The sequence below is a fragment of the Python bivittatus genome, unplaced genomic scaffold, assembly GCF_059951505.1.
Source record: "Python bivittatus isolate LINGU-HERP-01145 unplaced genomic scaffold, Pbiv_v1 ctg000080_np1212, whole genome shotgun sequence".
Classification (NCBI taxonomy): domain Eukaryota; kingdom Metazoa; phylum Chordata; class Lepidosauria; order Squamata; family Pythonidae; genus Python; species Python bivittatus.
This window is the reverse complement of record NW_028277035.1, coordinates 5,823,551-5,837,995: the sequence shown is the minus strand read 5'-3', so window position 1 is coordinate 5,837,995 and position 14,445 is coordinate 5,823,551. Positions and strand designations below refer to the sequence as shown.

At 39.4% G+C, this 14,445-nt stretch overlaps 1 protein-coding gene across 1 annotated transcript; it reads right to left on the bottom strand.

Annotated features, from left to right (window-relative positions):
* Positions 1–11,610: 11,610 nt before the first annotated feature.
* On the bottom strand, positions 11,611–14,076 carry LOC103060727 (urotensin-2 receptor-like). The gene has a single exon (XM_088134745.1). The coding sequence runs from the start codon at positions 13,925–13,927 to the stop codon at positions 12,791–12,793; it is 1,137 nt and encodes a 378-aa protein (XP_087990871.1). The 5' UTR covers positions 13,928–14,076; the 3' UTR covers positions 11,611–12,790.
* Between the last annotated feature and the right edge of the window lie 369 nt (positions 14,077–14,445).

Here is a 14,445-nt window from a genome sequence, read left to right as displayed (position 1 = left end):
GAGACCTTGAGTGAGCGCAGGAGGGAAGGAGGGCATAGTGCATGTGAGTGAGTGAAGGGGGAAGGAGGGCCAAGAAGCCCCCGAGCTGCAGCATGGCAAGCAGCCCCAGAGCTGTGTGGTTCTGGGGCTGCTTGTAGCTCTGCAAGACAAGGGGCAGGATGGTCAAAAGGGCAGAGAAGGGGTGAGATAGGTGGGTGGAGGGAGTTAAAGGCAGTCCCTTACCTTACTGAGGCTCAAGGCTGGGAGGGACCAAGCCTGGAATGGAGGTAAGTGCTCAGCTAAGGACTGGTGAAATTTGCTTAACAATGGCAATGGTGAGGACTGGGATTGCTGTTGCTAAGTGATGTGGTCACGTGACCACATTATAACCACATTGCTTAGCAACAGAAGTTCCTATCCCAATTGCAGTCGTAAGTTGAGGACTACCTGTGACGGTTAGGCACATACTTGTTTAGGAATGTCTTTGTCTTCTTTCTAGTTGACTACTTTGCTTCTATCTTATATCTGCTCAAGGCTCTTCTAGCCTTCTTCAAATGGTGTTTCTATTCCTTCCATTCTGAAATGGTGTTACTTTTGCTAAATATTCTAACATCTGAAAAGAAGCTGCAGAGTAGCATAGATTTTATACTGTTGCTGTGGCAAGCTCCTGCCAGTTTAAACAGAAGGAACTACTTTAAATGTGGAAGAACAGAAGATAGGTTAAATATTGGGTTGGAAACTAGATAAGACCAGAATTGTGTGATTAAGGGAGAACATCAGGGTTGCTGGAGCTTACAAGTCATAATTTAATCTTTACTGTACTTGTCCACAGTCAGGTTACTTCTAGCTTACAAAGCCTCAGTAGGCTAGTGGTAAGAGTGGCAGCACTCCAGAACAAAGCAGTGTAGTATATTCACCTATTTTAAAATAAAAACCAGATGAATCTCTGTTTATGGAAGTTTCTAGGTCAGTTATAGTGGGGAAAAGCTTCAGGCTGTCATAATTCAGCTTCTGCAGACTGTAATAGATTTCTGTGATCATATCTTCCTTGCAAATTACAAACAGAAAACTGTTAACCACCCTTGCAGAATAGTTGCAGCATCCAGCTTAACTGGCATGCAGGGAGGGGTGTGTGTTTCAAAAAAAAAAAAAAAAAATCAAGATGGTGGCCAGATCCATCTGAGCAAAGTCCCACCCTTTTTTACATGCATCACAATGAGGCTTCAATCACATGGTTGTGGCTGCCATCTTGGCTTTTCTGACTCCCCTGCAGACATTCCTGATAGTGAGTAAGATTTCCGGTCAACATCCCAATTCAAAGATAAATGGCTTGAACAAATAGATTTGACACTGTTTCAAACCGGGCCCACATTAGAGCTTGCTGCTTTAATGTACAATGCAAAGAGAGATTTATATGGTATACAATACAAATACTATGTTCAGTAATATTGGGTGGCATGTTAGATAAGTCCATCTATAGTGGTTGAGATTATGACTATGGTTTGGCCTTGATTGCATTGTGTTTTTGGTTAATTTATTTCACTCGTTATTCTGTTTTTGTTTTTTGATCCTATGTAGGCCACTCAGAGTTGAGGTTGACAAGTTGGGAGGCTATATTAAGCAAACAAATAAATAAATAAAACAAAAATATCTCCATTGCTCAGACAGTCTTTTTGCCATTTAACTCACCAGCTTCAGCTTGGTTTTCATAAACGTTTCCCCTTTTTTCCTTCTTTACTTTGTGATGCTAATTCTTCGTTTGTATAATCAGAATTCACGGGTTTGTTGGCTCCATGCACTTGAGCAGTCCAATGGGAGCAAAGATGCAGCCATCAGATATATGAAAGGAGATACTTCTCAATGCTTCTGTTATCATTTGGGAGATAAAGCTTTCATGTTATTAACTGAAACCTATGACGTCTCTGTGCTTTAAAGAAGCCAACACCTTTTTCCTATTAAAATGGGGGAAGGCATAAAGATCTGCCTAAATCAGTCCTAAGAGCATTGTCAGATCAAGCTTAGGGCTTGTCTAATCCAAATATCCCATAAACATCCAATCTTATCAGTGGAATATATGTAGCTCAGGGTTGAACTGTGGAGTCCTTCACGTTCTCTGAGCTTGGTTGTACCAAACTCAGAAAACACCAAGGACTCCACAGTCCAATTATATGCATTAAGGAAGGTCTGTGGATTCAGGAAGAAAGAACTTGCTAAGACCTGATCCCTCCTGGTGAAGTCCTATTCTGCATTTTCTACCTCCCTTTGGTATAAGGAAGTAGCTGTCATGTAATTCAGCCTGTAGTGTATTTATTTTTCTTTTATTTAAAAGAGAGTGCTTATAAATATCATTTCTGCTCCTGAGAGTGGTGCCAAAGATAATTACATGCAGCTTTGAGCCTAGCATGTACAGAACGGAGTTCACTTATCATCTGTCTCAAATAATTACAACACAAGAGTTTCCAGACTCATGAAGTAAAAAAAAAAAAAAAAACAGCAGCAAAATTGTTCAAGTCTAGGCATGGGTGAGAATTTTGTACGGTTCATTATTTGATAAGAGCTTACCAACACTGGCAAATATTGTCATAAATGGGATGGGGAAAAAACTTGATTTTTAAAATTAAATGTGAGAGTAAGCATTACTGACAGATTCGTCTATCGAAGCAGAAAACGTTGATGCTTAATTCCTTTTAAAATGCCTTGAATCCCTGTTTATTCACCCACGTTTGTATTGCTGAATTAGAATTGTGGTCCTTTTTCTTACAGAATCTGCTATTCCCATTCTTCTGTTTTCCATTTCAACTGTTGAAATGGTACCTGTTGAAATGGTTTTGTTGAAAAAGTACCACCACATTTTTTAGTAAAAGATAAACTTATTATTTTTTAAAATCTTGAATATTAGGTAAAAATCTAATATTCAGGAGTACCCAATCACATCAACCCATCCTATTAGATCTGGCAGGGAAGGTATGCTACTCATTCCTTCTGCCAGGGACTTACATTTGGTGGGTCCCAGGAGGCAGGTCTTCTCTGCCATGACTCCCTCCTTATGAACATTCTCCCCGCTAAAATGAGGCTCGCCCCTTCCCTGCTATCATTTAGGAAATCCCTCAAGACCTGGTTGTGTCATCAGGCCTGGGGGTCTTTGGGAACCAGAGACATTCTTAGATGGCTCCATTGTAATTGATATTCTGCTCTCTCCATGCAGTTTATATATTTTAAAATCTGTGATAATATTTTTATTCTAATAATCTTTTTAAATCTTTTTATAATGCTGGTTTTTATTCACTTGTTACTTTATTTTAATTGTTGTATGCTATCCAGAGTCACTTTGTGTGAGATGGGCAGCTATATAAACATGACGTATAAATAAATAAATAAACAAACAAACAAATAAATCTATTGGTTAATGGATCTGATTGGAACTTAGAGATATCTGGGGGATATTTTCTTGAACCTGACTGGTTGTACTTCTAATGACCTGATGGAGATGTAGAATAAAGAAGTATTCCAGGTACTTGATACAGTAGCTCCTAGGTATATCTTGCCAAGAGACTGTAACACCCACAGTATATGGAGCAGTGCAAGCAGTGAAAATAATGGCAGGTTGCTTGAACAGTTATGACACAGGTCTAAGGAAGAACACAGTCAGATGCAGTATAAAGCATGGTTATAAACCTATGCCATGTCAGTCAGCAAGAAAAAGAAGCAATGGGTTTCCTCCCTGATTGCATCCATGGAATACTGGCCTGTGGACAGCTTTACAGGGCTGTCTGCCAGTTGATGTAGTGCTTAGTAGCCACAAAGAGCAGCCTAGTATCACATGAGCTTCACTGTGAAAGTGGTGCCACATTGTGCAACTTTGTAGTGTTTCTACTCTTATCCCTTGGGTGCTATCAAAAAGCGCTACCTGCTTGACCTTTGGGAATTGTCATGGAGGGTCCCACAAGATTCATCTCCCATGATTTTTAATATCTGATGATACCACTGGGAAGGATCATATGTAGGTTTAGAGCTAGTTGCTATCAACAAGCTATGTTGGGACAGTACTTGAATTAATGTGAGACAAAGTGTAGAAGTTGACCGAACCTGATAGAGTGTCTATACCTGAGCAGACAGTAACCTTGGGGAACATACTCAGTTGTTGTTTACTATTTGACTAATGATCAGCTTAAGAAAAAAATCATGTCAAATTTATCCTTTTATTTGCAAACACTTTTAATGAAAGGATTTATGTCAGAATGAATAAGAAGACATTGGATTCCAGACTGGGACTATTCTATCAAAGATGGGCATAGAATGGGTGTGAAGACATGAGAAATAAGACTCATGATCAAAAGCCTAAACACAATCTCAAAGTTGAAGATATTATAGAATACCAGTATCTGAAGACATTATTCCAGAGATCAGAAGAAAATTGTCCCAATGTCTCCTTTCCAAATAGGGAATAAAATTGTAATAATGTCCAGATTGTGATTAATTGGAATCGGCTGGTCAGAATCCAGCATATTGTTTGTCAAAGAATATAAAAAGAGAGAGGAAAAAAAGCTACTAGCTGTTCATTCAGCTCCTCATTCAACTTTCTCTCCAACAAGGTACACTAGCTCCTAACATCTTTCCATTAACTTTGATGAGTGGAGAGCATGACCTGCTATCAGCAATGTTGATATCTGCACCTAGGGGAAATTAACTTGTAGAGTCTGCTATTTTAATTATTTTGCCATTTATTATTTCCAATTCTTTAAATTCTTAAACTTATATTGAAGCCTCAAAGAAGCTTGTGCAATGGGAAAAAGAAAAATCAAAGAAACACCAAATCCTATGGCACCATTTGAATGAATCAAAGATCAAGATTGTTGATGATAAAAGGAATAAAAGGAAGGAATGTAAAGTTGGTTTGTTTATCAAGGTTAAAATAAGATATGATTTTATAAAGCTCTGGTAATCCTTTACGGACTTTTTGCTGACATCAGGACTGAAAAGTTGATGATTTATGGATTTGCATATAGATAAGGGACAAGTTATGGGAAGAAGAGACATTTGCCTGTAACCTTGTAGGGGTGAAGAGTTATCAAATTTGTTTTCACTTGTGAGGAAGATCAGAAGTCACTTTACATATTTCTTTTCCTTTATCTTACATTCTTTTTCTTTTTTGTACTTTTTATTCTAGTTCTTCTTTTTCTGAGTTTAGTTTTTATTTGCTTTTACTATTGTAACTAAACTCTTTAATGAAAATTATGAAAAGAAAAATAAAAAATTGGGGGGTTGTTAGGTTGTTGAAATAGTGGGGTTAATATAAAAAAGTAAACAGAAACATAGCACTACATTATTCCTAATATTTTCGATATGTTTGTATTTGTTCCTATTTCTAGAAATCATGAGATGAAATTTCCCTCCAACTGTATATTATATAAGGATAAGGCCTCTGTCTGCATGGCATGTTACCATATCCAGCTTATTTGCAAAGCATAATTTAACAATTTTAAGAATTAGTTACCAATAACTAATTAATTGCTGTACGTTGCCCAGAGTCACCTTGTGTGAGATGGGCGGCTATATAAATATGATAGATAGATAGATAGATAGATAGATAGATAGATAGATAGATAGATAGATAGATAGATAGATAGATAATGTCTTTGTTGAGAAGCAGATAGTTTCCAGGTCTGGTTATTTAGTCATGGAGAACTGTTTATCCTACCATTGGCTAAATATGAATACTATCTACATGCGTAAGATCAGCTTTTTGCAGCATTATAGACTTGAAGTTTACATTTGGTGTTGAAATAGATAAAATCAGAGTTTTACATTGTAGTACAAAGTCGAACCATCACTTTTAAGTTTGCAGTCGGTGATATCTTTATAGCAGTATTCATGTGAAGATTACTTCTGTGTTTTAGGAATAGTTATTTTAAAGCAAAATTACAGTACGGAGTACAGAAGATGACCTTGATGACATACGCAGGATCCATTGCCTAAGCAAGAGGGGCAGAAGCAGTTTTAAGTCCACAACAAAATAACATTCAGAAGTAGCCCAAATAGGCACTTCCCTGATTCATTGGAGTATACAGTAAGAAAGGGGGGGAGGTACGACACAATCAGACCTGCTACAGTCTCTTATAACAGTCAGTCTCAATAAAAGTAGTTTTAGCCTTCCTGTGGAGTTGATTTCCTGGTCTAGTCTAGCTAGTGGGGCTGACAATTATTCCTGTAATTTGGGATATGCAGCAGTGATGTGTTCATGCCCTGCCAGTTTGACTATTATATATAAAAGAATATTGTTGTGAAGCTTGTGCAAGTGTTTCACCCTGTTTTTGAAAAATTAATTTATTTATGCAGATGACATTTTAACGTTCTCCAGTGAATGAGTATGAAGGCTGCTAGCAGCTCACTGAATATTTTGTAAAAATACAGTCTATATTAATTATGATAAAACAAAGGTGAGTTCCTTTGGACACAAAGGAGCTTTTTGTGTTTAGCATATACATTTTTAAAACAGTGAGCAAGAAAAAGCATATCAAAGTTTGTAGGCCTGATTTTCCAGTTCAGGGAATTGAAATAATCATCTGAATGCTACTAAATTGTAGACTGAGTTATCAGCCTAGCCCTTCTGAGTTCTGAAGATCCTACAGAGCAAATAGGTCATGTGTCCTCATTTAAAAAGTCTTACAACAATACAATTTTTTGCCATTCATAGTTCCTTGTGCTGCAGACATTCCAGAATACAGCACTACAGATCTTCTGTTTGATGGCTGTTGTTGTTTTTCTAGAAGGATGCAGTGACTGTAAGATTCAGAAAATAATCTACTTCCCTCGGATGAAATTAGAGACTTCAGCTTGGTCTGAAATAGAATCATGCCTCTCATTCACTAATGTGAAGACAACTAGACCTGCACAAAACAGTCCTGATTCATTCTGAATTGGATATTTTGGAGTCCTTGGTACTCTCTGAGCTTGGTTGTTTGCTTGTAGATGTTTCATTACCTGAATGCACTGATGATGTTACCTAGTCAGATAATGAAATGTCTGCAAGCAAATAACCAAGCTCAGAGAGCACCAAGGACTCCACAGTTCAACCCTGAGCTACACATATTCTCTTCTATTGGAATTGGATATTATTGGGTTTGAATTTGTCATTTTTGAGGCCAAACTGATTCAATATGAGCTAATTTGAAGTTCTCTTTGGAGGAAAAAATGTATAGGCTACAATGGGAAAACATCAAACGGCCTGCAGCTTCTTCTTCTTTTTGTTGTGCGGTAAGGGATAAAAATATCAAGGACGATAGATCTTTTCTAAAAGATCTATTAGACATTATCCCTGTCTCATTTCAGCTAGATACCTTCAATAGTTTCACCAGAATAGATTTTTGAAATATTCTACCTCAATTTCTCAAGGCAGGGAGAGCAGAAATGAGGACAGGACAGAACAGAGGCCTCCGAACTATGCAGTAAAGAGCCTATAAAGAAGTGGAGCTGAACTAATGCAGAGATTGTTCTACTCTGGCTCAAAAGTTTTAAAAAAAACGTTCCTTTTCCCCTGGATTTCTGGGATACAGTACTAGGCTTAGGACAGCATTGAAGAAGACCCATTGACGTCTTTGTGTGTAGTTTAGTTTTGTTGCTTCTCCTCATTGGGCAGTGTGAGATGCCAGAAGGGTTAGTTGGCAAGCTCGAACAGGCAGAACTTGGTTGTTTTAGGGCTATGATCTACTGGCAATATTGTATATTGGATAATTAATAAGAACTCTAGCCCTCTGGAATAGCCTCACCCAGATTCCACTTTGCTTAATCCATAGATTTTAGGAACAAATAGCTCAATTTTCTCAATATTGGGATTTGATTGAATCAATGCATATCTCTTATTTTTATTGCCTACATTTTCTTACATTTGTAGGGTCTTTTAACTGGGTTTTAACTTTCTTCTAAGACCATATATTGACACATGCCTTGATAGAGTTGTGCTGCACACACCACAAATCATGTTGTACATATCAGATAAATGGGGTCATTAGGTAATTGATAAAGTTATGAAGAAATATGGTTGGTTTACTTTTAAGTTAGATTAGTATTCTGACCCCTAGAGCTAGACAGAGAGACTATTCCCAACAAAAATAAAAGAGAAGTTGGAGGTGGAGAATTTGAGTTCATCAAATAAGGAATGTTGGAGGGAGAGGTCTGGAAAGGTGAAGACTTGGGACTCTTGACAGAGACTGGGGCAGAAGTAATGAAGTCAGAGCAATTTCAAAAGGAAAAAGAAGAAATATAGTCCGAGTGGATATATGGATCTTGTTTTAGAGAAGGGGAAAGACAAAAAAACCCATCTTTTTCTAATTGGCCTTGCATACTTAAGAACTGGCTTTTGGTTACCAATATAAAAGAAAAAGTATTCAACCTGGTTGCCGGAACAATTGTGAAAAGCAGTAACTCCAGGAACTACCAAAAGACCCATTACCAAACGGTTCTGACATGATAGGTAATGAGAGGACACTGACCGGCTGTCTAAGCCATTATTAGAGGGCCCGGATCCAAGCCATGATGTTGCAAGGAAGGAATGTGTAATAGAGAGCTTTACATCTAACTAATCTAAGAAAAATGTTTAAAAAAACCACACCTAGGGAACTAAAGAGAAAATGGAAAAGAAGGGAAGCCAGTTAACAGGGTATAGGGTTGCACTTGGCTCAAGACCCAGAAAACCCTCAGCACAATCCTTTGGCTCTCAGTGTCGCCACTGAATATCTAATAAGTGTAGCTTTGTGGTAGAATGAAGCAATTCATGAAATTATAATTTGTGTTCGACCAACAAAGGATTTAAGAGCCCTGAAGCTGTTTGTTTCCTTCAAATGGAATAATTTAATGGAGTGAGTTCACTTGGGATGATTTCATAACAAAAAAGTGTTCGCCCTTGATTTAATTAAAATATAGTTTCTGCTTCTTGGGAAGCTCCCACAACGTTTGTTCTATGTGTTAAAGGTAACTTTATGCCGCAGAAATCCATTCCAACTCATCAAAGGCATAGGAGAAGCCCCTCCATTACTGAAACTCAGGCAGAGCTGCCACCGCCTTCAGCATTTTTGAGGAGGTGCAGCGTTTTGAAAGACCACCAGGCCCATGTTCTCCTGTTGAGCATGGCTCTGGAGGTCTCTCAAAACTTCACAAGCCTGCTGAACATAGTGGCAGTCCCACTCCAGTGCCTAGTTATAATAAGAGGATGGTGTGTTTCCCAAGGTCCCTGGGAAGATACTTGCTTAGAGGTAAGATTAGGAGAGCCTAGGCAGGTAAGCGAGAATTTTTCTGTCCCTTTTTCCCTTTGAAAGCCAATGCAATGCTGGTGGTGAGTGAAGGGAGCTGAACTCATCGGAAGGTTTCATTTTAAGTGTTAATAACGATTGGCTGCAAGGAGACTCAGCTTCTCTTTGTGTACCTGAGCACCCCAGCTGCAAAACTGTTAAATGGCATTTCAGTTGCATGTTGCATATGCTTAAATAGACAATACTTCATCCTGCCAATCCATTAATGTCTTTGCCCTCTCATCTAAGCTATCAGAGACGGGATCTTCCAGTGAACATTCAGGTCAGATCAGCCAGGATGTTGCTTTCAACAGAGAAATTTAAAAGATTATTTGTGCTAACCCTCTTAAATGTCAGCCTGTGTCCTTTATGGCAAGCATCACAAGAAGTTAAATGGATTGGTTATCAACAGGGTTTGAAGAGGATCACACTGGGAAAGGCTAATGATGAACCATCACAAAGGCATCAGATAGTGGACAGCAAACTCTGCCCTGTCTCTGCTCCCTTGTTATGATTGGCGGGCTGCTGAGATTGGGAAGTGGGCATGGGCAGCATGGCCTGATGGTTAAACAGATCACTTTGCTTTATGCACTCTGCAACCAACCACAACAAAGGCAATAAAGGCAGGAACGGGATCCATCACTAATGGGACAGCAAATTTTGCCCAGGTATATTTTTTTTGTTGAATCAAGAAAGGATGGAGAGCATTATGGGAAAAGGCTTTCTGACTGTCAGAATAGGATTCCCCCAATTTGATGGGCCAGCCTAAAATGACAACTTGGTTTTGTTTTATTATAATTTACTAAATTCCTCCAGAGTAGAGATCCAGAAGTTCAGGATTTGGGGGAGGATATTTTCCATCCAGAAAAGACTCTCATTTTTGCTGCTCAGATGGACCTCCCCACTTCTTTCCCAGCCAGCTTCCGTTATCCATGCCAGCAGGTAAGAACACATATACTTTTGCATTACTTTTTTTCCCCTAATTGGTGCATAAGCCAAATAATCTCTTTTGCATGTATTTCTCCTCAGCTTTTCACTATCACTGCGTCTGCCAACCTGAAGCATTTTTCCTTCAAGCAAAATTACGTAAAGATGACCTCAGGTCAGGCTCAATTCCTGATGACTTCATTTTGCAGTTTTATTGGCAGTCTTACAAAAGGAGACTTCGGTTGCATTCCTCTTGGAGGGATCTAAGTTAGATTCCCCAGTCTTGGGATCCCCAAGTGGTCCCTACTCAAGTGCTAACTAGCGTTGGCCCTGCTTTGCTTCCCAGACCAACCAATCTTGGCTAGCTGCTGCTAACTGTGGATGCCCTTTGCCTTAGGAGTTGTTCTTTTCAGGTCAATCTCAGGCTATAGAAGCAAATGTGTGTAGCTCAGGGTTGAACTGTGGAGTCCTTGGTGCTCTCTGAGCTTGGTTGTTTTCTTGCAGACATTTCATTACCTGGCTAGGTAACATCTTCAGTGCTAGAAGGAGTGGGGTTTGCTGTCTGTTTATATACAGTGGCATGCCCTGTCAGTGTTGGTGGGGGTGTGGTTTCCTCCTTGGTAGTTTCTTGATTAGGCTGTTGTTTACAATGTCAGCCTTCCTTCCTTCCTTCCCCCTCCCCTACTATGCAGCCCTATTACGTTATGCTTGCTTAAGCCACTTATTATAGTTGGCTGGAGATTCTCTACTTACTTATAATGGGATAACCTTTTTCTCCAAATTTTATACTGTTGAAGGAGGGAGTACCTACATTTTGTGCGAAGTGAAAGAGGAATGGCTAAGGTGTGCATTGACATGTAGAACCTGGCGAGGTGAGGGCATTGGAACTCCCGTTAAAAAAAAAAAAAAAAAAAACATACCAAGCACCCTTTTAGTAAAGTGGGAAAGCATTGCAGAAATGCCACAACTCCAGAATGACACAATTCAGTGGCAGCGTTACTGCAGATTTCTTGGGAAATTGATTTTCTTTGCATATTGAAAATCACTGGACAAGAAGATAAATATTGAGTTGTTTATGGCACTGTTTCTTAAAGTGTGGTCCCAGACCTCTGGTGGTCCCCCAAGACCCTCTCAGGGGTCCTCGAAATCAAAATTATTTGCCAGATACTGAAGATATTTGCAAACATTTAAAACAATGACACTCTTCTCATTATTTTTTTACTTTGTTAAAAAATATAGGGTTCCTTCATTATCAATATTTTATTTACCTTCATATCTAATAGGTTTAATATTTTTATATTCACATGATTCAATAAATATTCCATGAATGCATCAATTTTAATTTTTAATATGGCAAATATTGATAAATATAACCCATACAAACAGAAGTTCTTTTGGGGTCGTCTATAACTTGTAAAAGTGGGAAGGGGTCCTGAAAGCAAAAAGTTTAAGAAACACTATTTATTTATGAACATTACTGGGTTCCCTTGTAAACTGTTTGTACACCAAATATGAGGGATCCCACAGACTTTCTTCTCAAAGAAAGGAATTGGGTTTCTCATGGATTTTTACACCGATGCTTATTCCTGAAACTTTCTGTCCAAGCAAGAAGCACAGCTCTTAAGGAACACCCTGCTTTAATTCTGTTTATGTTAACCAACAAATACTATGCAGCAGCTGTTATAGGTGCAAAGATGCTATATCATATTCCCTTTTAATATGCCTGGTTTGTTTTCATTGAACAATCTTTATTTCTTATGTCATTTATAATACTTCCATATAATTTTTGATACTAGAGCTGTGCATGCTTCAACATTTTTGGAAGAAGTGTTTTGGACAGTTCTACTATTCATTAAAGTAACCCCTGGGATGGGAGAGGAAGCTTTGGTGTGGGGGAAAAAAACAAACAAAAAAACAAACAAAAAAACAGAAGGGGGGATGCTTTAAGATTCATATTAATTTTAATGAGTCAACTCAATAAAGCAGCCACAGCACAGGGAAAAAACCCTGGTCCAAATTACTCATTTGGAATCATTTTTGAAGCATAGAGAGCCCGACATGATATGATGGGTGAAGAAAACACTACGGGTAAAAGGCAAACAGATTTGAATGTGTAAGTGTGCATAAAGTGGTTATATCAACAAGACTCTCTTGGCTGTCAATCCTGAGAAATCTGCTGGATAACATTTGCCCAAGTCTTATGTCCCAAAATCTGAATTTATCTTAAATGAATTCAGTAGAAAGCCAGACATTTCCCTCAAATTCAATTTTCATAAAGGTGTCATCTGCTCTCAAGCTTCACAACACACAAATTAACACATTGTTTATTCATTTACCCTATCTCCCAAATAACTCTGCTCAAGTGTACAGTTCACAATATGAATAATAAAATCTCAACAAGCAAAACTTACAGTGACATGTCATGGGTTGTGTGAAATACATAGGTTTTTTTCTTTCTTTCTGATGTTCTATGATCACAAATATCATCAAAACTCTAAAACCAGGATGTATCTCTTTTACAATCCCTCCCTTTCAAATGGTATGCTTTCTTACTTCTTCTGACTTTGATGACATTTGATTTTGGAAGTGTGCTTCTTTCATCATGGGCTATTACTTCCCCCTGGAATGGGTGGGAGCATAAAAGTCTCTGTATAATGCTGGCTGGTTGTTGACAAAGATCTGCCAGAAATCCTCTGAAACCTGTTCCTTCTATGGAAGTAGCTGCGGCTGCTGCCGCTGCTGTGAAAGGAGCGCTGCCTGTTCCTCAGATATTCTTTGTAGTTCTTGGTCAGCAAGGTGTAGAGGAAAGGGTTGATGCAACTGTTGCTATAGGTCAGGCAGGTGGTCAGGTAGTTGATGTTCCTTGTGGCCTTTGGAGACACGGGAAGAGGCTCGTAGTACTGGAAGAGCAGCTGCCAGATCCAGAAAGGCAAGAAACAGGCCCAGAAGACCAGCACAATGGTGAAGATCAAGTAGAGCACTTTTTGGTTGGGGAGCCGTTTGGTCTCTTTCAAGGAGGTTGTCTGGGATACCCAGTAGGTTCTTGCCAGCCTAACGTAGAGATAGCCAATGACGACACCAGGGCCAACAATGCTGGTGCAGAAGAGCACGGTGATGTAGATCTTGTAGGACAGTTTGCTCCAGGTGGGGAGGCAGATATTCTTTTCCCCTTGCACCAGCTGGATCATGATCAGCATGGGCAGGGTGAGAAGCAGAGAGGCAACCCAGATAATGAGGGCAATTGCTTTCCGATAACTCTTGGACCGCTTCACGGTGTCCAAAGGCTTCAGCACTGCCAAGTATCTCTCTGTGCTCATCACCATCAAGGTGAAAATGCTAGCGTGCATGGTGAGGAAATCCAAGCTGAAAAGGATCCGGCAGCCTGTATCTCCAAAGTACCATTCCTGGATGAAGTAAGTGCCCACAATGAAAGGGATGGTGAGAAGGTAGAGCAGGTCTGCCAGGGCCAAGTTGATGATGTAGATGTACATGGAGGCAGAGTACCTCAAGTAGTGGCACATCACCACCAAGGTGTAGACATTGCCTGTCACCCCAATTATGCACATAAGAGAGAGGATGGTCCCAATGGTGCAGGTGGCTACAATGTCCTCTAAAGAGCTGGCAGTGAAGGCCTCGCCCCATGTGTTGTTGGAAGAAATATTGGGGTTGCTTCTGAGTGGGCTGCCGCTCTCTGTGTCGGTGGCCACTCTGATGGTGGAGGAGATAGTGCCATCCATTCTCTTAAAAGATCTAGCTTACATGCCTTGGACATTCAGCAGCAGGCAGTATCCGATTCTTCAAAGAGAAGAGGGAGTGGAAGAAAGTACTGCTTAGCTGAGATTAATTCCTGCTGAAACGTCAGAAACACCTGTGATCTTCAGCTTGTATTTATTCTAGAGAAAGGGCAGAAAAAACAATGTGAGTCAGAATACCATAATGCTGTATCTTCCTTGTTTCTCAGTAGTTGACAGGGGAACTGCTAGATGGGTGACTTTTTTGGGGAGGGGAATAGGGTGTTTGGCTGCTTCAACTTTACTTCATTTTAACTTAGTGTTAGTCCAGATCTAGCTATCCAACTATCTGTAATAAGACAAAGGACAGCTTTGCTATCTAGTTGTTCTAAAGTATTTGCCCAGTGGAACCACTGTTCCACATCTATGTAGCTGGAATGAAGTCTAATAATGCATCTAGACACTTTACAGCCATCATTATATTTTACCAAAAGAAACCTAAATGGCCTTTTGTCAACATTACT